Source organism: Phocoena sinus, chromosome 14 (assembly GCF_008692025.1).
Source record: "Phocoena sinus isolate mPhoSin1 chromosome 14, mPhoSin1.pri, whole genome shotgun sequence".
Taxonomy (NCBI): domain Eukaryota; kingdom Metazoa; phylum Chordata; class Mammalia; order Artiodactyla; family Phocoenidae; genus Phocoena; species Phocoena sinus.
In genome coordinates, this window is record NC_045776.1 from 23,433,770 (window position 1) to 23,458,491 (window position 24,722).

The window sequence follows — 24,722 nt, forward strand, 5'->3', positions numbered from 1 at the left end:
AAAAAAAATTTTTTAAGAAGTATAATTTACAAGCTAAGAGAGAAGAGAAAATTGAATCATATGAAACACTCAAAACCAGATAAGGCAGGAAAAAAGAGAAGATTTTTTTTTAAATGAAAGACAAATGTAGCAAATAGAAAACAGTAACAAGTACGGCAGATGTTAATCCAAATATATCAATAATCACCTTAAATGTGAATTGTCTAAATATACCAATTAAAAGATAGAGACTGACAGAGTAGATAAAAAATCAAGACTCAACTATATGTTGTCTACAGAAAACCCACTTTATTATAAAGACAGATAAAAGTAAAGGAGTAGAAAGAGAGATGTCTTGCTAATAATAATCAAAGCAAAGGTGGGGTAGTTATATTAATTTCAGACGAAGCCAACCTCAGAATAAGGAAAATTACTAGAGATAAAGATGGGCATTAATGGGCTTCCCTGGTGGCGCAGTGGTTGAGAGTCCGCCTGCCGATGCAGGGGACACGGGTTCGTGACCCGGTCCGGGAAGATCCCACATGCCGCGGAGCGGCTAGGCCCGTGAGCAATGGCCGCTGAGCCTGCGCGTCCAGAGCCTGTGCTCTGCAATGGGAGAGGTCACAACAGTGAGAGGCCCGCGTACCGCAAAAAAAAAAGAAACTAAGCATGCAGCTACCACGGGATCCGGCAATTGAACTCCTGGGAATTGCAGTCCCAGAAAAATGAGGATTTACGTTCCCACAATAACCTGTACGTGAATGTTTGTAGCAGCTGAATTCATGAGAACTATGAAGTGGAAACAAGGCAGCTATACCTCTACAGGTGGAACGATTAAGCTAACTATGGTACATCCACACCGGGGAGCACTACTCAGCAATAACAAGGAACAGCTGTTTGGTTTTTTTTTAACTTTTATTTTTTTTGTTTTTGGCTGTGTTGGGTCTTTGTTGCTGCATGCGGGCTTTCTCTAGTTGCAGCGAGTGGGATCTACTCTTCGTTGCAGTGCGCGAGCTTCTCATTGTGGTGGCTTCTCTTGTTGCAGAGCACAGGCTCTAGGCACGTGGGCTTCAATCGTTGCAGCACATGGGCTCAGTAGTTGTGGCGCATGGTCTCTAGAGCGCAGGCTCAGTAGTTGTGGCTCACAACTACTGTGGCTTAGTTGCTCCGTGGCATGTGGGATCTTCCTGGACCAGGGATCGAACCTGTGTCCCCTGCGTTGGCAGGTAGATTCTTAACCAGGGAAACTGTTGATATGTGCAACCACCTGGATGAATCTCCAGAGAATTATACTGAGTGAAAACAGCCAGTCTCAAACAGTTTCATACTGTATCATTTCATTTATATAACATTCTTGAAGTGACAAAATTACAAAAAATGGAGAACAGATGAGTGGTTGTCAGGGGCTAAGGAGGAGGTGATGGTGGGAGGGGAGTGGGTGTGGCTATGAAGGGGCAGCGTGAGGATTCCTTGTGGTAATGAAAATGTTCTGTGTCTCCACTGTATCACTGTCAATATCCTGGTTCTGATATTGTACAAAAATTGTACAAGATGTTACTATTGAGGTAAAAAGTATACAGTACAGGGCTCTCTCTGTATTATTTATTACAACTGCATGTGATCCTATAATTATCTCAAAATAAAAAGTTTAAGAAAAAAACAAAAAATGATACAGGTGTAGTTTATATGGGTATATGCAATGGTCAATACTGATCTGTATCCTTAAGATCTGTGCATTTTACTGTAGGTGAATTTAATCTCAATTTTAAAGAAATGATGTAGCCTCCTAACCACCTAATTTACTACTTTTTAATACAGCAGAGCAAAAGGGTGCTCACAATAAAGAATTTGAGGTACAACTTGCTAAATACCATAATTTCCTTTTTTAAATAAATTTATTTTATTTTTGGTTGCATTGGGTCTTTGTTGCTGAGTGCAGGCTTTCTTTAGTTGTGGCGAGCAACGGCCACTCTTCATTGCTGTGCTCGGGCTTCTCTTGTTGCAGAGCACAGACTCTAGGCACGGCACACAGGCTTCAGTAGTTGTGTCTCGCAGACTCTAGCAGGCTCAGTAGTTGTGGCGCACGGTCTTAGTTGCTCCACGGCATGTGGGATCTTCCCGGATCAGAGCTCGAACCCGTGACCCCTGCATTGGCAGGTGGATCCCCAACCGCTGCGCCACCAGGGAAGCCCATACCATAATTTCTGATAAATATTTCTCGTGTGTGTTCCTTAGAGACTTAACTTGAACAAACGCCAACTGATACTATATTAAATTATTTCTACTTTCTAATCATGCATATAGTCTTGGAACCAGTTTGAGTAATACTGTTTGAAATATATCCAGGAAGAGTCCTCAATATCTTGAGTAACACTTCTTTTATGCCACTTGTATTAATAGATATATTTATGGAACAATGGCAATCATTTATTAGGAGATGGAATGTTTCATAAAAGAAATCATTTGGGAATTCCCTGGTGGTCCAGTGGTTAGGACTCTGCACTTCCACTGCAGTTGGCCTGGGTTCCATCCCTGGTTGGGGAAATAAGATCCCACAAGTCACGTGGTATGGCCAAAAAAAAAATTAAAAAGGGAGAAAACTTTAAAAATAATTTTAATATTATGAAGCAAAACTGCGTTCTATAACATATAGGTCTATTCAACATACCACAGAAGTTTCCATTATGATCAAGCGTAACATTTATAAATTGTGAAATCTTAAAACTATTTCTAATAAGCAAAATTAATTAGAAAACTAAAGATGTTGGCCGAAAAAATTTTAATAAATTTCCTTAGTCAATGGAAGCTTCTTTTTATTATTTAACTAGTAACTTAGAATTTCAGCATTTCTTGAAGCTTAATACTTTCCATATTCTTTGGGTAAAAGATGAGCGTTCCATGTACTTATCAGCAGAATTTTTTTTTTTTTACAATTTTTTATAATCCTGTCAGAGAGAAGGATTTCATCATAAGTGTATTTCCCGGAAGTAACTGGGAATATTAGAACCATAGAATATTAAAACTAGAAGGTCCTGAGAGAAATTTTTGTTCAACCATCTCAATATATACAGGAGAAAACTGGAGCCTGGAAAGATGAAATCACTTGCCCATGGCCACAAACTGTGCCAGTTAGTGTGTTCAGGAAATGTTTATTTAGCGCCCTCTACTGGAAAGCCCTGTGAAAGTGGCTGAGGACACCACAGTGAATAAAAGGGACAAAAACTCCTAGTGTCTGTAGTTTATATTCTAGTGGGAAGAGAAAGACAAATAAATTGGTAAAATATATAAACCGTGAGATAGACATTCGTGCTAGGAAGGAAAATAAAGCAGGGAAGGAGGGAAAATGTTGCAGAGGGAGATGTAAATATAAATGTAAGGTAGTCCAAGAAGCCCTAAGGGATCAAATGACATTTGAGCAGATATAAAAGAGGTAAGGGGGAGGGTCACATGGGTGAAGGATGAGGAACTTTCCGGGCAGAGGCAACAGCCAGTGCAAAGGTCTGGGGAGACTCATGCTGGGCCTGTTCCAGAAAGAGCATGGCGGCCAGAGTGGCTGGAACAGAGTTGGGAAATGGACAAGTAGGAGACGGTGCCACTGTGCTGACGAGGGACCCATGAAGGGCCTCATGGGCTTTTGTGAGGATTCAGCCTTCACTCTGTAAGAAATGGGGAGCTACTTAAGGTTTCTGAGTAGCGGAATGACCTAATCTAACTTTGGTTCATGTGGAGAATAGACAGCAGTAGGGCAAGAATTGACACAGAGACCAGTTAGGAAGCTTTGAATTAATCCAGGGGAGATGTTTGGAACCAGGGTGGTAGCTTGTGAGACGGGGTCAATTTTTTTTTTTTTTGAAGAATGGTTATATCATTTATTTATTTATTTATTTATGGCTGCATTGGGTCTTCGTTGCTGCACGCGGGCTTCTCATTGCAGTGGCTTCTCTTGTTGCAGAGCATGGGCTCTAGGCATGCAGACTTCAGTTAGTTGTGGTATGCAGGCTCAGTAGTTGTGGCTCGCAGGCTCTAGAGTGCAGGCTCAGTAGTTGCGGCGCACGGGCTTAGCTGCTCCGCAGCATGTGGGATCTTCCCGGACTAGGGCTCAAACCCGTGTCCCCTGCATTGGCAGGCAGATTCTTAACCACTGCACTACCAGGGAAGTCCCTGAGAAGGGGTCAAATTTTTGAAGGTAGAACCAAGAGAGAGCAAATGGCAGAGGTAGGACTAAAACCAGGTTTCTGAGGCTTAAGTTTTCTTTTTGATGCACCATGTTGCTGAATTATTTGGTAAAGTTAAAGAGAGTATCCCCAAGAAATAATCTGATTTCTGAGTCACGATTAAGGATCAGAGTTGTAATTTTTAGTATACAGCTGAGGCACAGCTCACAATCACTCTGCCAAGAAAACTTTTGTAATTAGAAGTGTCCACATTTGTCATGTTGACCCATCAGAGGAAGGGAATTTTAATTACTTGAGCTTTGTGAGTTGCTGCATTGATCCTGAATTTAAAATATGAGTCTGAAATTGCACTACAGTTGTTAAAAAGACAGGCAAGTAGGTTCATCGAGTTAAACCTGCATTAGAAATGAACATCTGTCCGTGTTCATCACCAGCAGAGCATATGTCCTGCCTAAGCTTATTTGAAAACATGGTTCACTAAAAGTGACACATTGCCCAGATATCAAGCTTTGTACACCGTGTATCATTATTACTCAGTGCAGAAGTTAGATGCCCAATGCATTGTTTTGTGTGTAAACATAATCATATTTACATCCAGCATAATTCAAGAAATTTCATCTAACGCATCAAGTTCAAACACCCAGCCTGGGCTCAGTGAGCAGTGCTGGGAAGCATGGATACAGGAACTCGAAGTTCACAAGTGCCCGAAGGGGCACATGAGCTCATGACTGATGGCTCACAATCCTTCCTTCCCAGCTTCACGTCACCAGCCCGCAAGCTCTGATCTGTGTTTTCATGAAATGTAAATATCTACTCAGTACATTTGTTTCACAAGTATTCTAAATTTTATTAGGAAAAAAATGTTAACACATAAAATTAGAGAGAATAATACAACGAACGCTGTTCTAACCGTCAGCTAGATCAAACAATTAACACTTGACCATATCCGCTCTATGTGTGTATGTATGTAACCAGTTATATTGCTTAGCCATTTTAAAGCATATTGTTTTATCCCTAAATAAATACCTCAGATGCACCTGCAGAAAATAAGGATACTCTCCTTCATAACCATGACTATTATCATAACTAAGAAAACGGATACTAGTTCTCTCACAGCATCTAATACACAACCTATATTAAAATTTCTATAATTGTCCCTCAATCTTTTTTTCAAACGGAATCAAGGTTCACGGTTTATATTTCACTAAGCTCTTCATCTTTTTATCTAGAACAAGAGCCCTTTATTCTTTTCTGTTACTGACTTGTGTTTAAGACACCACCTTACTTATGTCATATCTGGATTTGTCTGATTGCTTCTTCGTGATAACATTTAACTTTTTTCTCTATTCCTTGTGTTTCCTACAAACCAGATGATACAGCTAAACCAAACCATAAGCATTGGAATCAGTGGACTCAGTGAAACAGACTACCCTCCCCTGTGTGGGTGGGCATCCTCCCGTCCATCCACGACGTGAACAGAACAAAAGGTGGAGGAAGGAAGGAGGAATTTGCTCTTTTTTCCTGCCTCACTGCTCAGCTGTAACATCTCGTCTCATCTGCTCTGGCCTGGCTCCCCTGGTTCTCAGGCCTTCACACTCAGACTGAATCACACCACCAGCTTTCCTGGGCCTCCATAATCCATAAGCTTGTGGACAGCAGACCTGAGGGCCTCTCAGCCTCCATGATCACATGTGCCAATCCCTCATAATGAATCTCCATAGATAGATAGGTAGATAGAAAGGTAGATAGATAGATAGAATGGATAGAGAGATAGATTGGGGAGATAGGAGAGATAGATAGATAGATATAGAAGAGAGAGTCAATAGATGATAGATAGATAGAAAGATAGATAGATGATAGATATAGAGATAGAGATAGATAGATAGATAGCCTTTTGGTTCTGTTTCTCTGGAGAACGCTCACTAAGACATAGATAGACTAACAACCTCCCTAAGTGCGCAAGAGAAACTCCATTAAATTCTTACAATCCAACCACTCATTTTCCATGACCTTACACGTCTTATTTTATCATCTTTTTCATCTCAAAATACTTTTATTACAATTTCATTACAGGCCAATGTTTACAGACTGACTTACACTGAATGCATTTCAGGTAAGCTGTTCCTTAACCACACATGGGAAAGCAGAATAACCACGTGGATGGGCTGCCTCCAAACCCAACTTTTGCCTATAGACTGAAATATCATTAGTGGAATTTAGACACTCATGACCTTTAATTCCAAAGAGCCTGGATATCCTTGATCTTATCTTCTTGAACTTTGACTTTTATTATCACATTTGCAACCATCTTACTGGGGTCAGCAGCACTGTCACTAAGCACAAAAACTAAATATGAACATTTTTATGCCTAGAACAGAGGCTCACATGGTAGGTGATTAAATATTCACTGTAAGGAAGTAGATTTTAAAATATACATGCTTTATTTATTTTTAAGTTTTATTTTTACAAGAAACAAAGAAAATGAAACGGCTAAAGAAATTATATATAAAGAAATTACATACAAGGAAACTATAGGAATAGCCTCTATACCCTACTGTTGGCTGGTTCAAAAGCTCATGTTATAACATATCGGGTAAGTCCTCCCCCTCGGACCTCTGATAGCCTCCGGCAGTGTCGTAAAATATTCAGTATCACGTGAAATCTCTTGTCAACTTTCAAAGCTGTGAACTCCTTTATGTCAGCTTCCACTACAAAATAATGGCCTGAAAAAAAAGATATTAATGCTAATTTTTACTAGGACAACTTTCAAGATGAGTCTTTAATGTATTACATTATGACTATGAATGGCATTAATCACTTTTTCCTATCATTATCCAAGCACAGTGAGAACTGGTATTCTTGCTAAAATAATTATTCTTTAAACTGAAGTTGCATAATGTTTACTGTAGCATTTCAGAAACGTAGCCCTGCTTATTATATCACTGGCTATCTGCTGGTATCTTCTGAACAATTCACTTTTCAAGATGCCATACGGTAGTGGTTAAGAGAATGAAACCCACAGCAGTTTTATCACTTAACTGAATGACCTTGGGCAAGTAACTTAAGCCTTCTTTACCTACTCTGAAAAACAGGAATAATAATAGTACACAACTCATAAGGGTGCTGTGAGGACTAAAGCCCTTAGTACACTATCTGGCACCTAGTAAGTGCTATAGTATAAGCATGAACAACTGTTATCATTACTATTCTAATTCTGAAAATACTGGATATCATTCCGTAATAGGCTCTAATGCCGTATTTCTCAGCCTCGGCACTACAGACATTTTAGGCTGATAATTCATTTTGTCAGGGCTGTCTTGCGCATTATAGGGTACTTTAGCAGCATCTCTGGTTTCTGCTCACTAGATGCCAGTAGCACCTCCAACCCCAGCTATAACAACCAAAAATGTCTCCAGAGGTGGCCAAATGTTCCCTGGTGGGAAAACTGCCCCTGATTGAGAACTACCTCTCTAGAGTTAGAAGTTTCTGGAATTAATCTTGTTTCTCATGTTTAGTTGCATTCCAAACAGTTGACATGTACACATATATATATACCCTCATTTTACCTTTGGTTTCCTTCGTTTCTTCATCAATAAATCTGTGATAGAGATTTCTGGCCACAGAACTCATAGACTTTTTTGGTTGATGTAAGATCTTATATTTACTAACTACTGCCTTGTTGATTTCTTTAATAACATCATTAATTTGACAATAGGTTAAGCGTGATTTCATGTACCTGTAAAAAAGAAAATGATTAATTTTTCTAAAGAATCATCATACACAACTGTTTTCTTTGCAAAACATTTACATATGATGACTTTATACAGTAGCAAAGCTATTAGTACTCTATATAAAAAATTTTATACCAACTTCCAAATAAACCAGACACATCTCAACTTTTGAAAAATTAGAGACCACAATATATTAGTGCTTATCTTCCCTAGTTATGTCTGGATACATAAATTCCTATTCTCCACCTACAGAATTAACATTACAATTTAAAATAGGCTTTCAAACTCTGATTCAAATAGACTGATTAATTGCAAATAGAAGTTTATTTACATATTTTTAAACGTTTGTGAGCAAGGGAAAGAAAAATTTTAATATTAATAAATTATATAACTCATATCCCTCTAGTTTCCTGCAAAAATGGATCTGTTCAGAGAGAAAAAGGAAAAAGGAGGAGGAAGAGAGGGAAGAGAAGATGAAGGATGACAAATGTGACAACAAAGATGACCATGCTGATTGAGACGAAGAAGAACTGATGGTACAGGGGCTGCAAAGGGACAAAAGGGCCCGGAAGTTAAGCTGCACAGCTGGCCAGCAGAGGAGAACTACAGGCAGCCTCGACGGACAGCTCACTATTCATTCTGAACTCAAATGCCCTTAAGCATTGTCTCTTTCACTCTAAAGCCCACTCTTCCAATCCAATCTCCCTCCTGCCCGCCCTCCCAATCACCAGGGTCTTAGAATATAAGAATAGGAGACCCTTGATTCTGAGTGGTCTGTACAGACCAAAAACAAAATTTTCATGATCTGCTTCAATTTTTCCCTTCAACAAATCATGGATTCATTATGTTAAACTCTGTCCTTTGCCTCTATTCAAAGGGGCAGTTTTCTAATCGAAACTTCCTTAAGATAAAATAATATATAAATATGTTTAAAGGAAAATGTTCATATTGACCAAAACCCATTCATTTTCATTATTCCCTTCCTTTCTAGATTCATTTTCACCACTCATTTTTCTAACCACAATTTCCACAGTTGATGCCACAGCACAACGCAATGCAATTCCTTTAAATCATGTGAACTATTTCCTAATTTCCTCAAAACAAGTGCCAATGTTTTCCACTTTAATTCCATCTCAGTATTAACTTTTTAAAGATAAATAAAGTCCTATGCTTGGAATACATTCTTCCTTATCCTAATCTTCTAACTTCTCTCATTCGTTAAATAACTCCTTAGTTTAAAAATGAATACACTAGGGCTTCCCTGGTGGCGCAGTGGTTGGGAGTCTGCCTGCCGATGCAGGGGACGCGGGTTCGTGCCCTGGTCCAGGAGGATCCCACGTGCCGCACAGTGGCCGGGCCCGTGGGCCATGGCCGCTGAGCCTGTGCGTCCGGAGCCTGTGCTCCGCAACGGGAGAGGCCACAACAGTGAGAGGCCCGCGTACGGCAAAAAAAAAAATGAATATTCTACCGTGACTATTCTAATATCCTCCCCTCAAGGAAGCATTTTCTGAAGACCCTTCTATTCCAATGTTCTCACAGCCATTTGTTCTTCCCTTTAGCTCAGCCGACGAGCAACAATAACAACGACAATTTAAAAAACCGAATAGCATCAAACAGAATTTTAGCGACAATAAAGCTGTCAATTAAGGAAAGGACCAAGTGACCAAATCAAACAAACCAAAAAACTAAAGAGAATTGTCAGCCTCATTCCTAGTCTCAGAACAGTGAAACTGCCAGATACTTTTCAAGTGGCTGCTATGCATATGAAGAGATGGTCAACATCCTCTGTCATCAGGAAACTGAAAAGTAAAGCAGTCAGGTACATTATACTTACTAGAATAGCTAATAGAAAAAACTGACAAAACTAAATGCAGGTGAGTGTGGGGAACAACAGGAACTCTCATTCTGCTCGAATACAAAATGGTACAGCCACAATGGGAGACAGTTTGACAGCTTCTTACAAAGCTGAACAGTTTTACCATAGGATCCAGCCATCATACTCCTAGGTGTTGACCCAAGTGAGCTGAAAACATGGCCACACAAAAACCTGCACGTGAATGTTCACAGCAGCTTTAGTCATAATTGCCCCAAACTGGAAGTAACCAAAATGTTGTTCAACAGATGAGTGAATAAACAAACTGTGCTACATCTACACCACGTAATATTAGTCAGTGATAAAAAGAAATGAGCTATCAGGCCATGAAAAGACATGAGGGGAACCTTAAATGCATATTACTAAGGCTACAGTGTATGACTCCAACTATATGACACCCAGGAAAAGGGAAACTATGGAGACAGTAAAAAGATCAGTGGCTGACAGGGGCTCAGCGGGGAGAGATGAAAGGGTGGCATACAGGGTACTTTTAGGGCAGTGAAACTATTCTTATCATGATGGACACATGACATTACGCATTTGTCAAAATCCATAGACTGTACAACACAAAGAGTGAACCCCAATATAAACTACAGACTTTAGTTAATATCTAGTTAATAGTATCTAGACTGGTTTATCAATGGTAACAAATGTACCACACTAATGCAAGATGTTAGTAATAGGGGAAACTGTTTTCAGGTATGAGAACAATGTACTATCTGCTCAATTTTTCTATAAACCTAAAACTGTTCTAACAAAGTCTATTAATTAAAAAACAAACAACAAAATCAAGATGGACAACTCTCAGACAAGTAAAATAATCATGCCCTTTGCCCCAGGGATTCTCCTCCTAGGACACTATCTCAAGGAAATAAGGAATTATAAAATAGACTTGTCCAAAAGAAACTTCATTGTACCATTCTTCATAACAATGCAGTCAACCCAAATACTTAATAAGGTCATGCTTAAATAACTTATAGAGTAGCCACACAATAAAATATTATATAACTATTAAAATCCAAGTTTTCCATGATAGTTAGTGATGGAAAAATGCTCATGATAAAAAAAAGGAAGTAAACTATATTCACAGAATAACTACGTTGTTGTAATGACAATCAGAAACAACTTGTTATGTAGGTGAAGTTAAAATACAGAAGGAAATACTCTCTCTTGTCTGAGTGGTGGAATTACAGATGAGTTATCTTCTAACAACAAACATTTTCTAACAACGTGCATTATTTGTATAAGAAAGTAAAACGAAATGTAATAATATAAAGCCAGAAGTTAAGTAAAGCCCTGGAATTATGAGAGTTTAAAAACACGATTTCCATAATTGGTTCCCCATGTCATCTGTGAAGAGCAAAGGAGCCCTCTCTCAGGGGGGGCATCTTGTTTTATTCACCCTGTATTCTTTTCCTCAGCACAGACTCAAACAAGTGTGTGGCATAAATTAATGGACAAATGGAAACCAAACAAACACAGCACTCTCTGTTCTAATTCTCAAACCTATACAACACACTCACTTTCCTTAAAATTGCAGCAAAACTGAAGCTACTTCCGAAATGTAACTGGATAAATCTGTATCATAAAATGACCCTGAGAGGACTCAACAACAAATTGATCCATCTCTAGATCTCTCTATGAAAAGGTTTTACAACTAAACAAAAAACATAGTTTTTTTTTTTTTTTTGCGGTACGCGGGCCTCTCACTGTGTGGCCTCTCCCATTATGGAGCACAGGCTCCGGACGCGCAGGCTCAGTGGCCATGGCTCACGGGCCCAGCCGCTCCGCAGCATGTGGGATCTTCCCGGACCGGGGCACGAACCCGTGTCCCCTGCATCGGCAGGCAGACTCTCAACCACTGCGCCACCAGGGAATCCCAAAAAACATAGTTTTAAACATCTTCAACAAAAGATTTCCTGCATTTTCACAGTACAATGTAAAACTATTTTAGAAAAGATCGATGTTGGAACACAGCATGTTACAATTAATATAATCAAGGCTTATACTTATCAACATGTATGTTGATTATTAAAGAGTTGAATTTATCTTAAAATTTATCTTAAATACTTACGCAGGAATGCCATTAAACTCATCAGAAGTTACAAATGGCATTTCTTTAACATGTTTTTGTTCTTTGGAGGGCTTCTTTGTGGGTGCAGCTTCTTCAACTTTGATGGGTTCTTCAGGGTCAAGATCTGATCCATTAACACTACAAAATAGAGATGCACAGATGTACAAGTAATCGTCAGAATTCTGCAGCATACCAGAAAGTTTTGCAACTGAAAATGATCAGTATCAAACACATGATTCATCTTGTTATAAGTTTATAGCCCACCTTTTTTTTTCTATCCCTACCCCTAATGCTCATGAAGATCTGAATAGTGAGAATGTTAAAAAAGCAAGTCCCTAAATCTTCAGTAATATAATTGTTGTTTACACACTCAAAACATGGTGTAAGTAGAACACGCGCCAAACATCTTCATCAGTTACCCCACTGGTTCCTCAAAGTCAATGTGCGTAAAGTTGAATTTAACTTCTAAATGGCTTTTCTTCCTGACTTCCCTATTTCTGGACATGGAAACATCGATCACCTTATATTTCTATCTTTCTAATTTATCCCATTGGTTGCTAGTACAGTAGTCCCCTACATACAGATGAGTCTCGTTTCAAGAGTGCGTTCGTAAGTCCAATTTGTTCCTAAGTCCAACAAGTTAGCCTAGGTACCCAACTAACACAATCAGCTATGTAGTACTGGGCTGTAATAGGTTTATATACTTTTCACACAAATAATACCTAAAAAACACACACAAAAAATAAAGAACACATTTTTAATCTTACAGGACAGTACCTTGAAAAGTACAGTCGTACAAACAGCTGGCGCTTCTTAGCAGTACCAGCTGTATCACCGCTGCTTTTACTCGTTTCTGGATATCCCGGGCTTGAAATAAAGATACTGTACTACTGTACTCTATACAATACTGTACAGCAAAGTACACAAAAGCACAACCACTTGTAGAGGACGCACGCATGTGACAATGCACACATGTGGCAATGTACGCCAGACACATGAACTAACTAACATGATTGGACATGCGAAAGCATGTTCACATCTTTGAAAGTTTGCAACTTGAAGGTTCGTAAGTAAGGACTTACTATATCAATCCTGCCTGCTACAGACTCATTTTAGTTGCCAGCAATTAGCATGGATCACCCTTGGCTCAGTCCTGCCCAATTTCTGGAGTCAATGAGAAGCCCGATATAGCTCCTACCCACAAGCAAATAGAGTCTACAAGTAGGCTGTATCTTCTAGGTTGTTTAACTGCCAAGGAAGGAATGGAGCCCTGTTGCCAGCAGCAAGTCAAGCGATAAATGGAGATGGAGTACAGGAAAGAGAAGATCCAACCCAGGAGCAAGGGAAGGGAATCCCAGGAAAGACAGGGAGGTGAGATCCCAAGACGACAGCTGAGTACCAGACACAGAGGGCCACCAGGCCTGACTGAGGTGGTGTGATGAGGATACGGCCGCGTGGTGGGTTGTCAAGATGAAGATGCCCGATGTTATGGCAGCATGATCCTTACATGAATCCTAACCTGAGACTCCATGGTAAGCCTGGCTGATTCTTACCTGTACTTGCTTATCTTTAGGCCCTGCTGTGTGTATCAACTGAAAATAACCATTTCTACCTATAGAAAGGTTCTGCTGTGGCCTGGCCCTAAAAGCTGACGCTAGGCCATAGTGAGTTTAGAATAAAATTCCTCCTATTCCTTGGGCCATATTCCTGCTGGGTAGCCAATGTCCAGCCCAACAACCCTGGCAGATATCCTATGATGACCTCTGTTCCTAGCATTTATTAATGACCTTGCCCACTAATTTTCTCTTCTTGGAGTGAAATTCCAAGGTACCCTGACATACAAGGGACTCTGTGGAGCTTATCTGTTCCTGCAGCAACATGGCTCTTTTCCTACACAGCAAGGTTCGTGCCTCCCTTTTAGTTTTCAAACTTAAGCAGTATGCTGTTTGTGGAAACACATACGCAAAACTGTGATTATCATAAACTCCAGGATGATTACCTCTTTGATAGAGGGAGGGTCTGCAATAGAAAAAGTGCTGTAGGTACTGGAGGGTCCTATTTCTTAATCTGACTGGTGGATACGCTGATGTTTATCATGCTTCTTTGATTTACACTAATTACTTTAATTTACACTAATTACTTTAATTACTTTTCTGTATATATGATACATTCGAAAGTTAAAAAGTTAAGTTAGCCATGGAATGTTTTTACATACTTGGAGCCCCCCTTTAGAAATACAATTTTGTAAATCAACTATACTTCAATAAAGTTAAAGAAAAAAAGAAATACAATTCTGGGCAGAGGACTGGAGAGATGGGAGTGGAGGAATACTGGAAAGACAAAACACAGGAGCTCCCCAATCATGAAGACAAAAGATGACGGAAGATCTCGTGGAGCCAGACAATCAGAGGGAGGGCAGGGACAGACAAAATCCCGCAGAGGCCGAATGGACGGCTGGGGCTACGAGACAGAGAGACAGGTTGAAGATGCCAAGTTCCTGTCTAGGTGATGGGTGGGTAACAAGGAGACAGTTTAGTCTTAGACACACAAAGCTGGAGGAGAGAACAGCTCATTCATGAGATTCCCAGCAAGCGATTAAAACAGAACTAGATGCCATGTCAAGGCCAGAGTTGGACATTTGAGAGCATCAATAATGGTGTTAAGTTTAAGCGTGAGTAAAACAGAGCTTTAGGACACACTTGTAATTTAAAAGAGGGCAGAGAAAAAGGAGGCAGCCTAGTCGAAGATGTAGGATGACAACTAAGAAAGCACAGTGGCAGTACAAATAACAGAATTTCAAAAAGATGGGCAGCAAAATAAAATGTGAGAAGAATCAGGGCAGAAGAGGTATTTTTTACCTCTTTGTGACCTTCAAGCAATCATTTTCATAAGTATGGTAGTAATTAACAGCCAAAGCTAGGTTTTAGGGGCTTCAGGAAAAGGGCAGGCACGAACATACCCTGGCAGTGAACAGACAGAGGTAGGACAGTACTTTGAGGGTAAAAACAGAGCTAAGTTTTTGTTCCTTGAGCTGTTTTTAAGGTGGGAAGCTCATTAAATTTAGTTTTACCCTAAGGCAGTGGTTCTCAAGGGTCAGGGGAAATTCTGCCCCGCAGAAGACATATGGCAATGTCTGGCAACATTTTTCATTGTCACAACTGGGTGGAGGGGTGGAGGTGGGAGGGGATACAGGAGGCTACTGATATTTAGTTGGAAGAGGGCAGGGATGCTACTAAACATGCTATTTTCACAAAAAAGAATTATCTGACCTAAAATGCCAATAGAGCCAAGGTTGACAAACTCTGCTCTAAGGGAAAGAAATGAGAAAAAGTAGAAAAAGACAGTCTAGAGGAGATTTACCCTTGGGAAAGAGGGGGGACATATTTCCCAGAGACTGTGGGATAAGAAAACTGGTAAAGATGGGGGAAAGACTATTTCTTGTATAAGTAACAAAACAAAACAAAACAAAACCCTGGATAATCACTAACAAAATTGCAAGTATATAGAAAAGCAAAAAGATTTGAAGTGTTCGTTTTAATAGTTTGATAAAACCAGATAGTAAAAATAATTATAAACATACTTACAAGTTCTGGGTTACTGTTACTTGAGGCAAATGGGGAGGAATGTTTTCTTTCAGATGTTCCACATCTTTATAATCTTCTTCAAGACATTCAAAGAGTTCCTAAAATAAGAAAAGAAAAAGCTCACAAATAAGCATCTGTCCTGCCTATGTGTGCTTTAACATGTTAGATAGAACGTGAAAGGGGCTTCCCTGGTGGTCCAGTGGTAAAGACTCTGCACTCCCAATGTAGGGGGCCCAGATGCGATCCCTGGTCAGGGAACTAGATCCCGCATGCTGCAACTAAGAGCCCGCATGCCGCAACAAAGATCCCGCATGAGGCAACGAAGATCCTGCAGGCTGCAACTAGGACCCAGCGCAGCCAAATTAATTAATTAATTAATTTTTCAAAAAAAGAGCATGAAAGACTATGTACCACAATCACAATGATTCTGAGTATTCAAAATGCAGAGCGGTGAAAAAGCATTGAATACAGCAATATTTAAAAAGAGCCCTTTGGTTCTCGAGCTGATTTTGGATGGCGATATATTATTTTTCTCTACTGGATTTTTTCAGAGGACAATTGTTAGAATAACATTACAACAGGCAGGGTTGACATTCATGTCTTTCTAAAATACTTTAACCTTGGGAAGCAACTGAAAAGTATATGAAAGATTTATGTTTCTCATTCTGGTAAAGTGCTTTTGTTGACTTAGCAAATGTTCCCCAGCACCGGAGTGATAATGCATTCCCAGAATGCAACGATGAGATACTGCTTGGAACGGCTTTCATATATTCCAGCTTAATGAAAATTCCTACTTGATCATAACCACTTTCATTTTGTGTTGTCTTTATTTAACTTTCTCTAGAACTTGAGGTTATGAACTCACGCAAATTTAATAAGAAAAATACTCTGTACCTTCGGATTCCCGTCATCTGATTTTCAATCGTAATGTAAACAAAAATTCCAAATAGTCTTTAATCCTGAGCTGAACATTCTCGAAACCCACACCTAACCGTGGGCATTCTTGGGCAGCGTAGAAGTGAAACCATTATTGGTTTCTGTTTTGAACTTGTATAACATCTTTCTTTTAAAGAGATGAATGATGTTCAGAGATACTAATTTCATTTCAACTGACAGTAGGATAGGCACAATCATGCCCAGTCCCAGAGCTGAAAAATCTTTACAGACATTGAAGATTGTAAGACTTAAAAAGGACCAGAGAGGCCACCTTGACCATATCAATGGCTCTAAGAGCATGAGGTAATTATGGTACAGATTGAATATTTTCCCATCCCATCAGAAAGTACACTAGCACTTTGATTAGGTGAAGGCTTATTTAGAATAAAACGTGTGTGTGAATGAGGCTCAAGTTTTTCTTTGCTTAAGAATCCTTATACTATATTCTATAGAAATAGAGAAATGCCGAATAGAAGGAACCCAAGAAATAGTTCAGTATGACCCATTACTTTTCAAATGAGGACACTGAAGCCCCAAGAGGAAAAATGACCTTCTCAGGGTGGCAGAAGGTGCTTCGGGGAGCCAGGGTGAGAATCCACATCTCCAAACCCCAGGGCAGGCATTCCTCCTACACCACACTCCCAGGAGATCATTTATTTAAATTAAACCTACCAAGAATTATTTAGGAGAGACTTCTCTGGTGGCGCAGTGGTTGAGAATCTGCCTGCCAATGCAGGGGACATGGGTTCAATTTCTGGTCTGGGAAGATCCCACATGCCACGGAGCAACTAAGCCCATGCGCTATAACTACTGAGCCCACGCGTCGCAACTACTAAAGTCCGCATGCTCTAGGACCTGCGTGCCGCAACTAATGAGTGCTCGTGCTGCAACTACTGAAGCCTGCACGCCTAGAGCCCGTGCTCCACAACAAGAGAAGCCACCGCAATGAGAAGCCTGCACACTGCAAGGAAGAGTAGCCCCTGCTTGCCGCAACTAGACAAAGCCCACACACCACAACAAAGACCGAACACAGCCAAAAAAAAAAAAAAAAAAAGAATTATTTAGGAAATATTCCTTTTTAGTAAGTAGACTGGCTACCAGCATGGAGGAAGAAACACATCTGGAACTCTGGAGTCCTTTATACTGGGAAAATAAAATGCAAATGGCACTCTTTACCGTTAATAATAACTTACAAAGCTAAGGACATTATAAACTTAAAGAATCCTTAAGAATTCCCTGGTGATTAGGGAGTCTGTATCTATTGCCTTATTATTTTGTTTTTTTCACTAGAAAACCATTACCTTGAGTGAACTGTTGGTTTGTTCTTGATACTGAATTTCCAATTCCAATTTATTTAGAAGTTCATTTACTACAATGATCTCATCTCCTATTTTATTTAATATAGTCTTCAAGGTAGGTTCTTGCCCTATTAATAAACAAAGATAAAATGGAAAATAAAATGTATAGAAAAGCAAAAAACATACATGTATCCAACTGAACTCTTGGGACAGAGCTCTGCCTTAAAGAGACACTGAGGGTTGAGAAAGAACTATTGTTTCAGCCCCTAGGAACTGTCTCTATGGATAATCTTAAGAACTCATTTCTAAGTAATATGAAAAAAAAGGAAGGGAGAGATAATTACACTGTTTCCCCTGAATCTTTTGCTTCTGGAGAACTGTTCCACTAATAAAACACCTAGAAATGCTAGATAAAATACACACCCCTTTACATGCATAGTTGAGTTCTTATGAGAAAAAGGCAAATCACCAAGGGCTTCCACAAGAGCGAACCACAGACCAGGCCGTACGTGTCAGCTGATGCTGCAGCTGCCCTAATGGTGGTGGGGCGGCGGACGAGGTACAGAGGAATGCTGGAGAGAGGAGGCTGTCACTCTCAGCAACCTAATATATTTGGTTTTAAAGGGGATAAGAGCCAAGGCTTTGGGACTTCAAAGCACGGGATGCTGAAAGTGAGAATCCCTAACGAGGCCAGGATCCCTCTTCATGGGCTATATCTTCAGTGAATGTGTAAACCTGAAAAATTCTAATCACTGGCCAGGAAGAAAAGCTTATGTTTGGACTGGCCTGCAAGAATGGGTGGGAGGCGACGGAGAGTAGCCTGCTCTCAAATTCCCAACCCCACTTCCTAATCCCTCTCTCTAGCTTCCTAGATACGAGGATGGGAAAACCAGAGTCCCCTCCGCCCTAGAAATAAGAGAAGTAGTAAAAAAAAGAATTTTTAAGGGCAGATCAAAAGCACAAAAAGGAAAACTATCCTCACAATCAAATCTTTCCATCTTCACTTCTAGCAACCAAATCATGAAATACACATAACTGAAAACATCCTGTGACCACATCTATAGATTACGGATGCAGTAGAGTGAAATGGCTAAAGCCTCCAGGCCTGAAGTCAGAGACGCCAGTACCTGCCCTCACAGGGTTACTGAGAAGTAGGAAAGTACATATAAGATGGGTGAGCACTGTGCTTGGAACCTAGTAAAGCACTCAGTAAAGGCAAACTATTATTAATCGACGTAATCTAATAAAGCAATGCAAATTGCATTTGACAGTAGGTTCGTAACAACTAAAAGAAATTAACAAGTAAATTAGAGTATTGATGTCTCTGCTGAGATTAATTGCAGGGGGTAAAACAACTAGTTGGATATACTGGTATCTCAAATAACTTCGTCACCTAAATTTTAGGGCCTTGTTTGCTGATTTGTAGTAAAATAAATTCACTACTTTTGATAGTAGTGATCTAGTAAATTACAGCAGCCAAAGTGGCAAACAAATTACTAGGCTTTCCTAAATAGGCCATGGAACCAAACAGACAAATTGTTCTCCCCACGTACAAATGATGGTTACCCAGTGTGTAGTTATCTAACAGGTCAGACTGCTTCATCTAGGCTTCATGCTTTGATGGGGTCATTTGAATTCAAGGTTTGATCGTTAACAGATCTCTAAATTATATTTTTCCAATAGTAATCATGCCCTCAGAAAGAGAATCTAAAGAAGACTACTTATTAAAAACCTAAATGTCCTTTTTCAGATTATTCAATAAAAGTGGCATAGAAGTAGACAAGTACTACACTGGGAATCGGGACACAAAACCTGTAGTTCCAACTGACTGTCCATAAGCTGGGGGACCGGGGCAAGTCACCTGACTTCTGAGCCTCAGTTTCCTCATGTGCGAGACCAGGGGGCTTGAGAATATGAACCCACAGTCCCTTCAGCTTTAACTTTCTACAGAATATGTCAGCCACCAACTGTAAAATGGATGAGGCTCTTTATTAGTGGTTCCCAACAAGAGATGGAGAATATCAAAGTCTCAGAAGGACATGTATAATTTGAAAGGACATTCCAACAGTATAATTTCATATTTGAATTTTTTTAAATTATTAATTCATAATACAAACTACAATAAAAGTTCAACAGGATCTTCCCAGCAGATGGAATTCCACCTATCAATAAATCTTTAGCTTTCCTACATATGGCTAGAAAGTACATCATTTTTGTAAACAATATTTTTCCAGACTTCACAAGGATCTCCTACTTCTCTGCACTTCCATTGCATCATCCACTTTCAGCACTTCAAAATATCTTGGAAGATGGTTACAATTTACAAGTTTCTGGATGTTTAAAAAATTAACTTCATTTTCAATTAGTTGTTTCCTAGTGATATATACTGATCAGCTTCCTCCAAAGCAGTCTGCAAGATGGGTTATGGGCTACTTCTATCTCTGTGGATCTTTTCCACTTCTGGTTTTTTCCTTGTCTTTTAGTATCTCTACTTAGCTCTAGAACTAGGAACATTAAATAACCCTCAAATCTTACTATTCTGCCTTGTGTGTCTCAGAAAAACATAAGTAAATAAATATAATTAATAGCTAGTTCATTGTTCAATGTAACTTACATTTTAGTATCCTCTGCAATATTCAAAATACTGAGGGCAGACTGTTTTAAGAATCACCATTCAAAACTTAAAATTACCTTTCTAAGATACATTCACTTAACCAGGCATAAGATATCAAAGTGGGACAATAATCATAATGCATTTTGTATGTACAAAGTCAGTAGAATCTGTTTTACTTACCACAATTTCTTAATGACAGAGTTTTTTTAATATTGCCAATCTTTTCATTAATATGAGAGCATAATTGTTCCAGATCTGAGGAGGCCATCCTTTAAGCCTCTGAAGAAAAAGATATACATTTATAAAAAAAGGGAAGCCAGACAAATTTATATTCACTTTCAAAATTCAAGAATGGTAAATACCCAGTAAGTCACATCTCCCTGAAAAGAAAGTACAAAAACTCAAGAGAAATATCTTTCAATTCCACAAAATTCAGTTTCTGTCCAAAGTCCAGCACTGACTTGTCTTAGAACTTTCTGTAGTTAATGCATCCCAAACCAGGGTACAGGGGATAAGCCTGTGTCATTTCCTCATAGATTTAAGGGGACAGATGCCTTTACTTACACATAAAAACAACATTGGTATTTTCTTTGAAAACTCAAAGACCCAAGAATTTTAAGGAAAAACACTAAGTTCAAAGAAACGGGTCCAGGTAAGCATTTCTCCCATGCTGTTGGGTTTGGGGCTTTACTACTTGGGGTCGGTAAGGAGGTGGAGGGAAGGGAGTAAAGAAAACAGGTGCTATTCACTCCGAGAGTTGGTGAGGTCTAAAGCATCCACCCCAGCTAACCGGGCGAAGCAAAGTCAAGCCCTCTCTTCCGCCCTACGCGTCACCGCCCCGAGCCCCCCACCCCGCCCAAGCAATGCCTTCCGCCCGCTTCCGAAGGCGGGATCCTCAACACCAGACTCCAACCTTATGCGGACCCAGGAGCAAAGGGCCCACTCAGCGCGGTCGCGAGGCGAGAAGACCCCTCCAGTCTCCACCGGAAGCCCAGGATGGCGAGACCCGGCTCCGGGAGCGAAATTCAAACTGCCCGCTGGGTCTTGGTACCGCGCAAGCGCACATCAGCGCTCGCGGAACACTGCTTAGGGGCCTCCTGCGTTTCCAGGTTTACCCAGGGCCGCAGCTGAGCGGGGCCAGGGGCGGGGCAGTGGTGCGGGGCCGGACCGGGGAAAAGGCGGGGCTGGGTTGGCTCGGGCGCGAAAGGCTGCCGGGACAAATGCCCCTCCTACTCCGTGCCGTAACGGGTGATTTCAGTCGGTCACCCAATCCTGACAGTCCCTCAGCCAGGGCCAAGCGCTCGGGGGATCAAATCGCGAGCTTAAACTGGGTCTCCAAGTTGGCTACACATTAGAATCACCAGGGCAGCTTTTACAAATTCCAGTGTCTAAGCCGTACCTCAAATCAGTGAATTCAGACACTCTGTAAGTGTTGATTTGTTTGAATTAGAATCCAAACAATAATTTGCACATTGTTATTTGGTTGATACATTTCTTAAATCTCTTTTAATTGCAACAGGCCTACTTATTTAGAGCTAAATTCTTTTAGCAGGAACAAAGCCTTTCATTGTAGGACTAAATGTAAGGCTTAAAATGTCAACATTCTATGAAAAGTAACATAATAACAGAAATTCACCCTGCAGCATCAAGGACAAACATTATCAGACTACTTCCCATGAGAAAATAAACAAGAAGAAGAGAGCATAAAGGCACTGAATACAAGATGAGAGGGGGGAAATGTGGAAAAAAACCAGAAATGAGCAGTTGGATCACTGCCTACTTCTTATTTCCTTCTGGGACTGGTTTACTTGACAGGACTTCTTCAGTTGCAATGACAGAAACTCTATCCAAACTGACTTAAGCAAGGAAAAAGACTTTATATGGTGTATAAAACTGTAAAGTGTGTGTGTGTGTGTGTGTGTGTGTGTGTGTGTGTGTGTGTGTGTGTTCAGTTACAGCTGAACCCAGGTACTCAAGAATACTATTAGGAAGCCATCTCCATCTCTCAGTTATGCGTTCCTCCCTGTTGGTTCCATTCTCAGGCGGCCTTTTCCCTATGGTGACCTCTGGTACCTCCAGACTTATACCTCAATGGGTTAGCAGTTCTTGCTTTCCTAAGAGATCTAGCAAAAACCCTAGGATGGAATCTCAACAGCCTGACTTGGGTCATCTGCCCACTCTGAATCAATCAGTCTAATTTGGAGGGGTGAAATGGTCTGATTCACTAGGTAGCCTGGAGCTGGAAGCCAGGACAGCCCTACCCAAAACACAAAGTCTGAGAGTAGGACACAGGTAGTTTCTCAGGAAAATCTAGCTGCTTTTATGAGACAAAGGGGACAGGGAGAAGTAAAAACAAAACAAAAACCTGTCTTCTTCAAGGTTATGACTCATTCAAGGTGAAGGAGACAACTTGCCTCACAGAAATTATGTTATGGGGAATTAAAATTTATTGGTATCCCATCTCTTTCCACAGAGAAGCTATGTTCCATTGTCATGCCCAAATTACAAGTAGGAAAGAGAGCTATTCTGCATTGGAATGATTGTATTGCTGATATAATTCCTTGGGAAAATTCCAGAACCATTGCTACAATTCACTATTCACTTCCATAGTGTTCTGAGAAGGATTTTACTTATGATACTGATATTGTCAAGTTCTGAATCCTTTATATATTCATCCATTCTCATCTCCATCTCTTTCATTATGTCAAGAAGATTTTTTTTTCATTCTTTTTCAAGCTGAGATGGTTGGTTGAGAGAAAGTTATTTGTGTTTGGAATCTCAATAATTTATTTCTTCCAGGATAGCAATGTCCTGACCTGCACCTATCTGCCCTTTCCTGTTGAAAGGGAAGTCATATGTCTGGACAGTCATATGACAAGAGGGAAAAAAATGAAAAGAGCAAGATGTAAGAAATTGCTGGACTGTTCCTTGCAAGAAATAGGAGCAAAAGTAATGTGAACTCTAGTCTTCAGAGAAAAATAGTAATAACAATAACATCAATTAACATTTATTGGGTACTTATTCTAATTCAGGCATTTTACATAAATTATCCTGTTTAACCTTTGTAATAAATTTATGAATACTTAAATTATGATCTGCACTTTACAGATGAGGAAACTGAGGCTTATAATTAAGTAACTTAATTACTTAATTATAAGCCCAAGTCAGTAAATGGCAAAGTGGATCCCTGACCTCAGAACTGTCCTCTTTACCATGATGCTCTGCTGCCTCCCCAGGAGAAAGGGGTCATTTTCTCCCATGTTTTGTGTTTCTGAACCTATAGACTTCCATCATCATTTAATTCCCTCATGATATATCACAACATGAGCAATTTTAGATTACCTATAAATTTGAAGTTTTTGATACCCAATTGACTTTGACAGAAAAGACTTTATTCATGCTTTTTGTACTTCTCTTTGTCTTTCTCTTGCAGCTAAATGTCGAGCTTAACCTCTGGATGTCCCTAAACTGTCACTGTAGACTAGAGACCAAAGATCTCGTTAAGCAACAGGCCTCTGCATCTCTAGGCAACTTGGGAAATATTTATTCCTCTGGTTTTGACCGATGACTAGTGACCAGTGGGTCCAATAAGTTTTGGGACAGGTTCATAGCTCTCTAGCACTGATGGGTCTTCCTTTCTGAGATGCCTCACTGATCACGCAGGATAAGTCTGACCTTTTAGGGAGTTATAACATCCAGACAGATTATGTTTTTACATTTACCTATTAAAGTACTCTCCTTTAGCTTGTTTTATTTATTTATTTATTTATTTATTTCTGCCCTGTGTGGCTTGCAGGATCCTAGTTCCCCAACCAAGGATTGAACCCAGGCCATGGCAACGAAAGCACCAAGTCCAAACCTCTGGACCACCAGGGAATTCCCTTTTGCCTTGATTTTAAAAGCCATTTTCTAGATGAAAAAATTAAAATCCAAAGCATGTACTTGTAATACAGATCCCACAGGGACTATTTCTCAATTCTCATTAGCTGTCATAGCAGCTGAGGTCATCCCAGAAAATCAAAACTTGTCACTTTTACAATGTTTCATACCCTACAATGATTTATAGGGGAGTTTTTTTAAAGCGGAGAGGAGAGGAAAAAGAAAAAGAGCTTACCCTTTCCCCCAGTGGTCTTTCTTAACTTTATTGAGTCTTTATCTTATGTATAATTTTTTAGTTTTATAGTCAAGCCGCAATTTCTGTGCCAGAAGGCTGCTCTTAACAAAGGCCCAGAGGCATGTAATGTGATTAGAGGCAGGAAAGGAAAGTCTCCAGCATGAAAAGTTCCCTCTCTCTCTCTCATCTAAAAATTCCACCCAGTAGTAAAACAGAGGAAGATGCAAAACAAAACCATCAGGAGACATTTTCATAGTCCCAGCTCAGTCATTAACTGGCTCTGTGAACTTGAGAAATGAACCACTTCTGAGATCACATCCGGCTCAAAGCATCAGACATTTTTT

General features: G+C 40.0%; 1 protein-coding gene across 2 annotated transcripts; it reads right to left on the minus strand.

The window, feature by feature from the left end:
* Window positions 1–5,069: 5,069 nt before the first annotated feature.
* Window positions 5,070–21,403, minus strand: SKA1 (spindle and kinetochore associated complex subunit 1). Of its 2 annotated transcripts, none has more exons than XM_032602810.1 (7): window positions 21,178–21,403; window positions 20,445–20,543; window positions 17,654–17,778; window positions 15,417–15,514; window positions 11,833–11,970; window positions 7,721–7,890; window positions 5,070–6,877 (listed from the first exon to the last, which is right to left on the minus strand). In XM_032602810.1, exons 2-7 carry the CDS (start codon window positions 20,530–20,532, stop codon window positions 6,729–6,731), a joined length of 768 nt encoding a protein of 255 aa, XP_032458701.1. In that variant the 5' UTR covers window positions 20,533–20,543; window positions 21,178–21,403; the 3' UTR covers window positions 5,070–6,728. The 2 variants fall into 2 exon arrangements, with proteins under 2 accessions (XP_032458701.1, XP_032458702.1); XM_032602811.1 differs by lacking the exon at window positions 21,178–21,403 and adding an exon at window positions 21,014–21,037.
* Window positions 21,404–24,722: the final 3,319 nt, after the last annotated feature.

Bases quoted from the DNA above. Each gene is read 5' to 3' on its own strand.
- SKA1 (XM_032602810.1), bottom strand. From the start codon at position 20,532: ATGGCCTCCTCAGATCTGGAACAATTATGCTCTCATATTAATGAAAAG. The intron at 15,515-17,653 runs GTAATGGTTTTC...TTCTTATTTTAG, and splicing joins AAACCAACAGTTCACTCAAG to GAACTCTTTGAATGTCTTGA. The intron at 6,878-7,720 runs GTAAAATGAGGG...CTTTTTTTTCAG, and splicing joins AGAAACGAAGGAAACCAAAG to GCCATTATTTTGTAGTGGAA.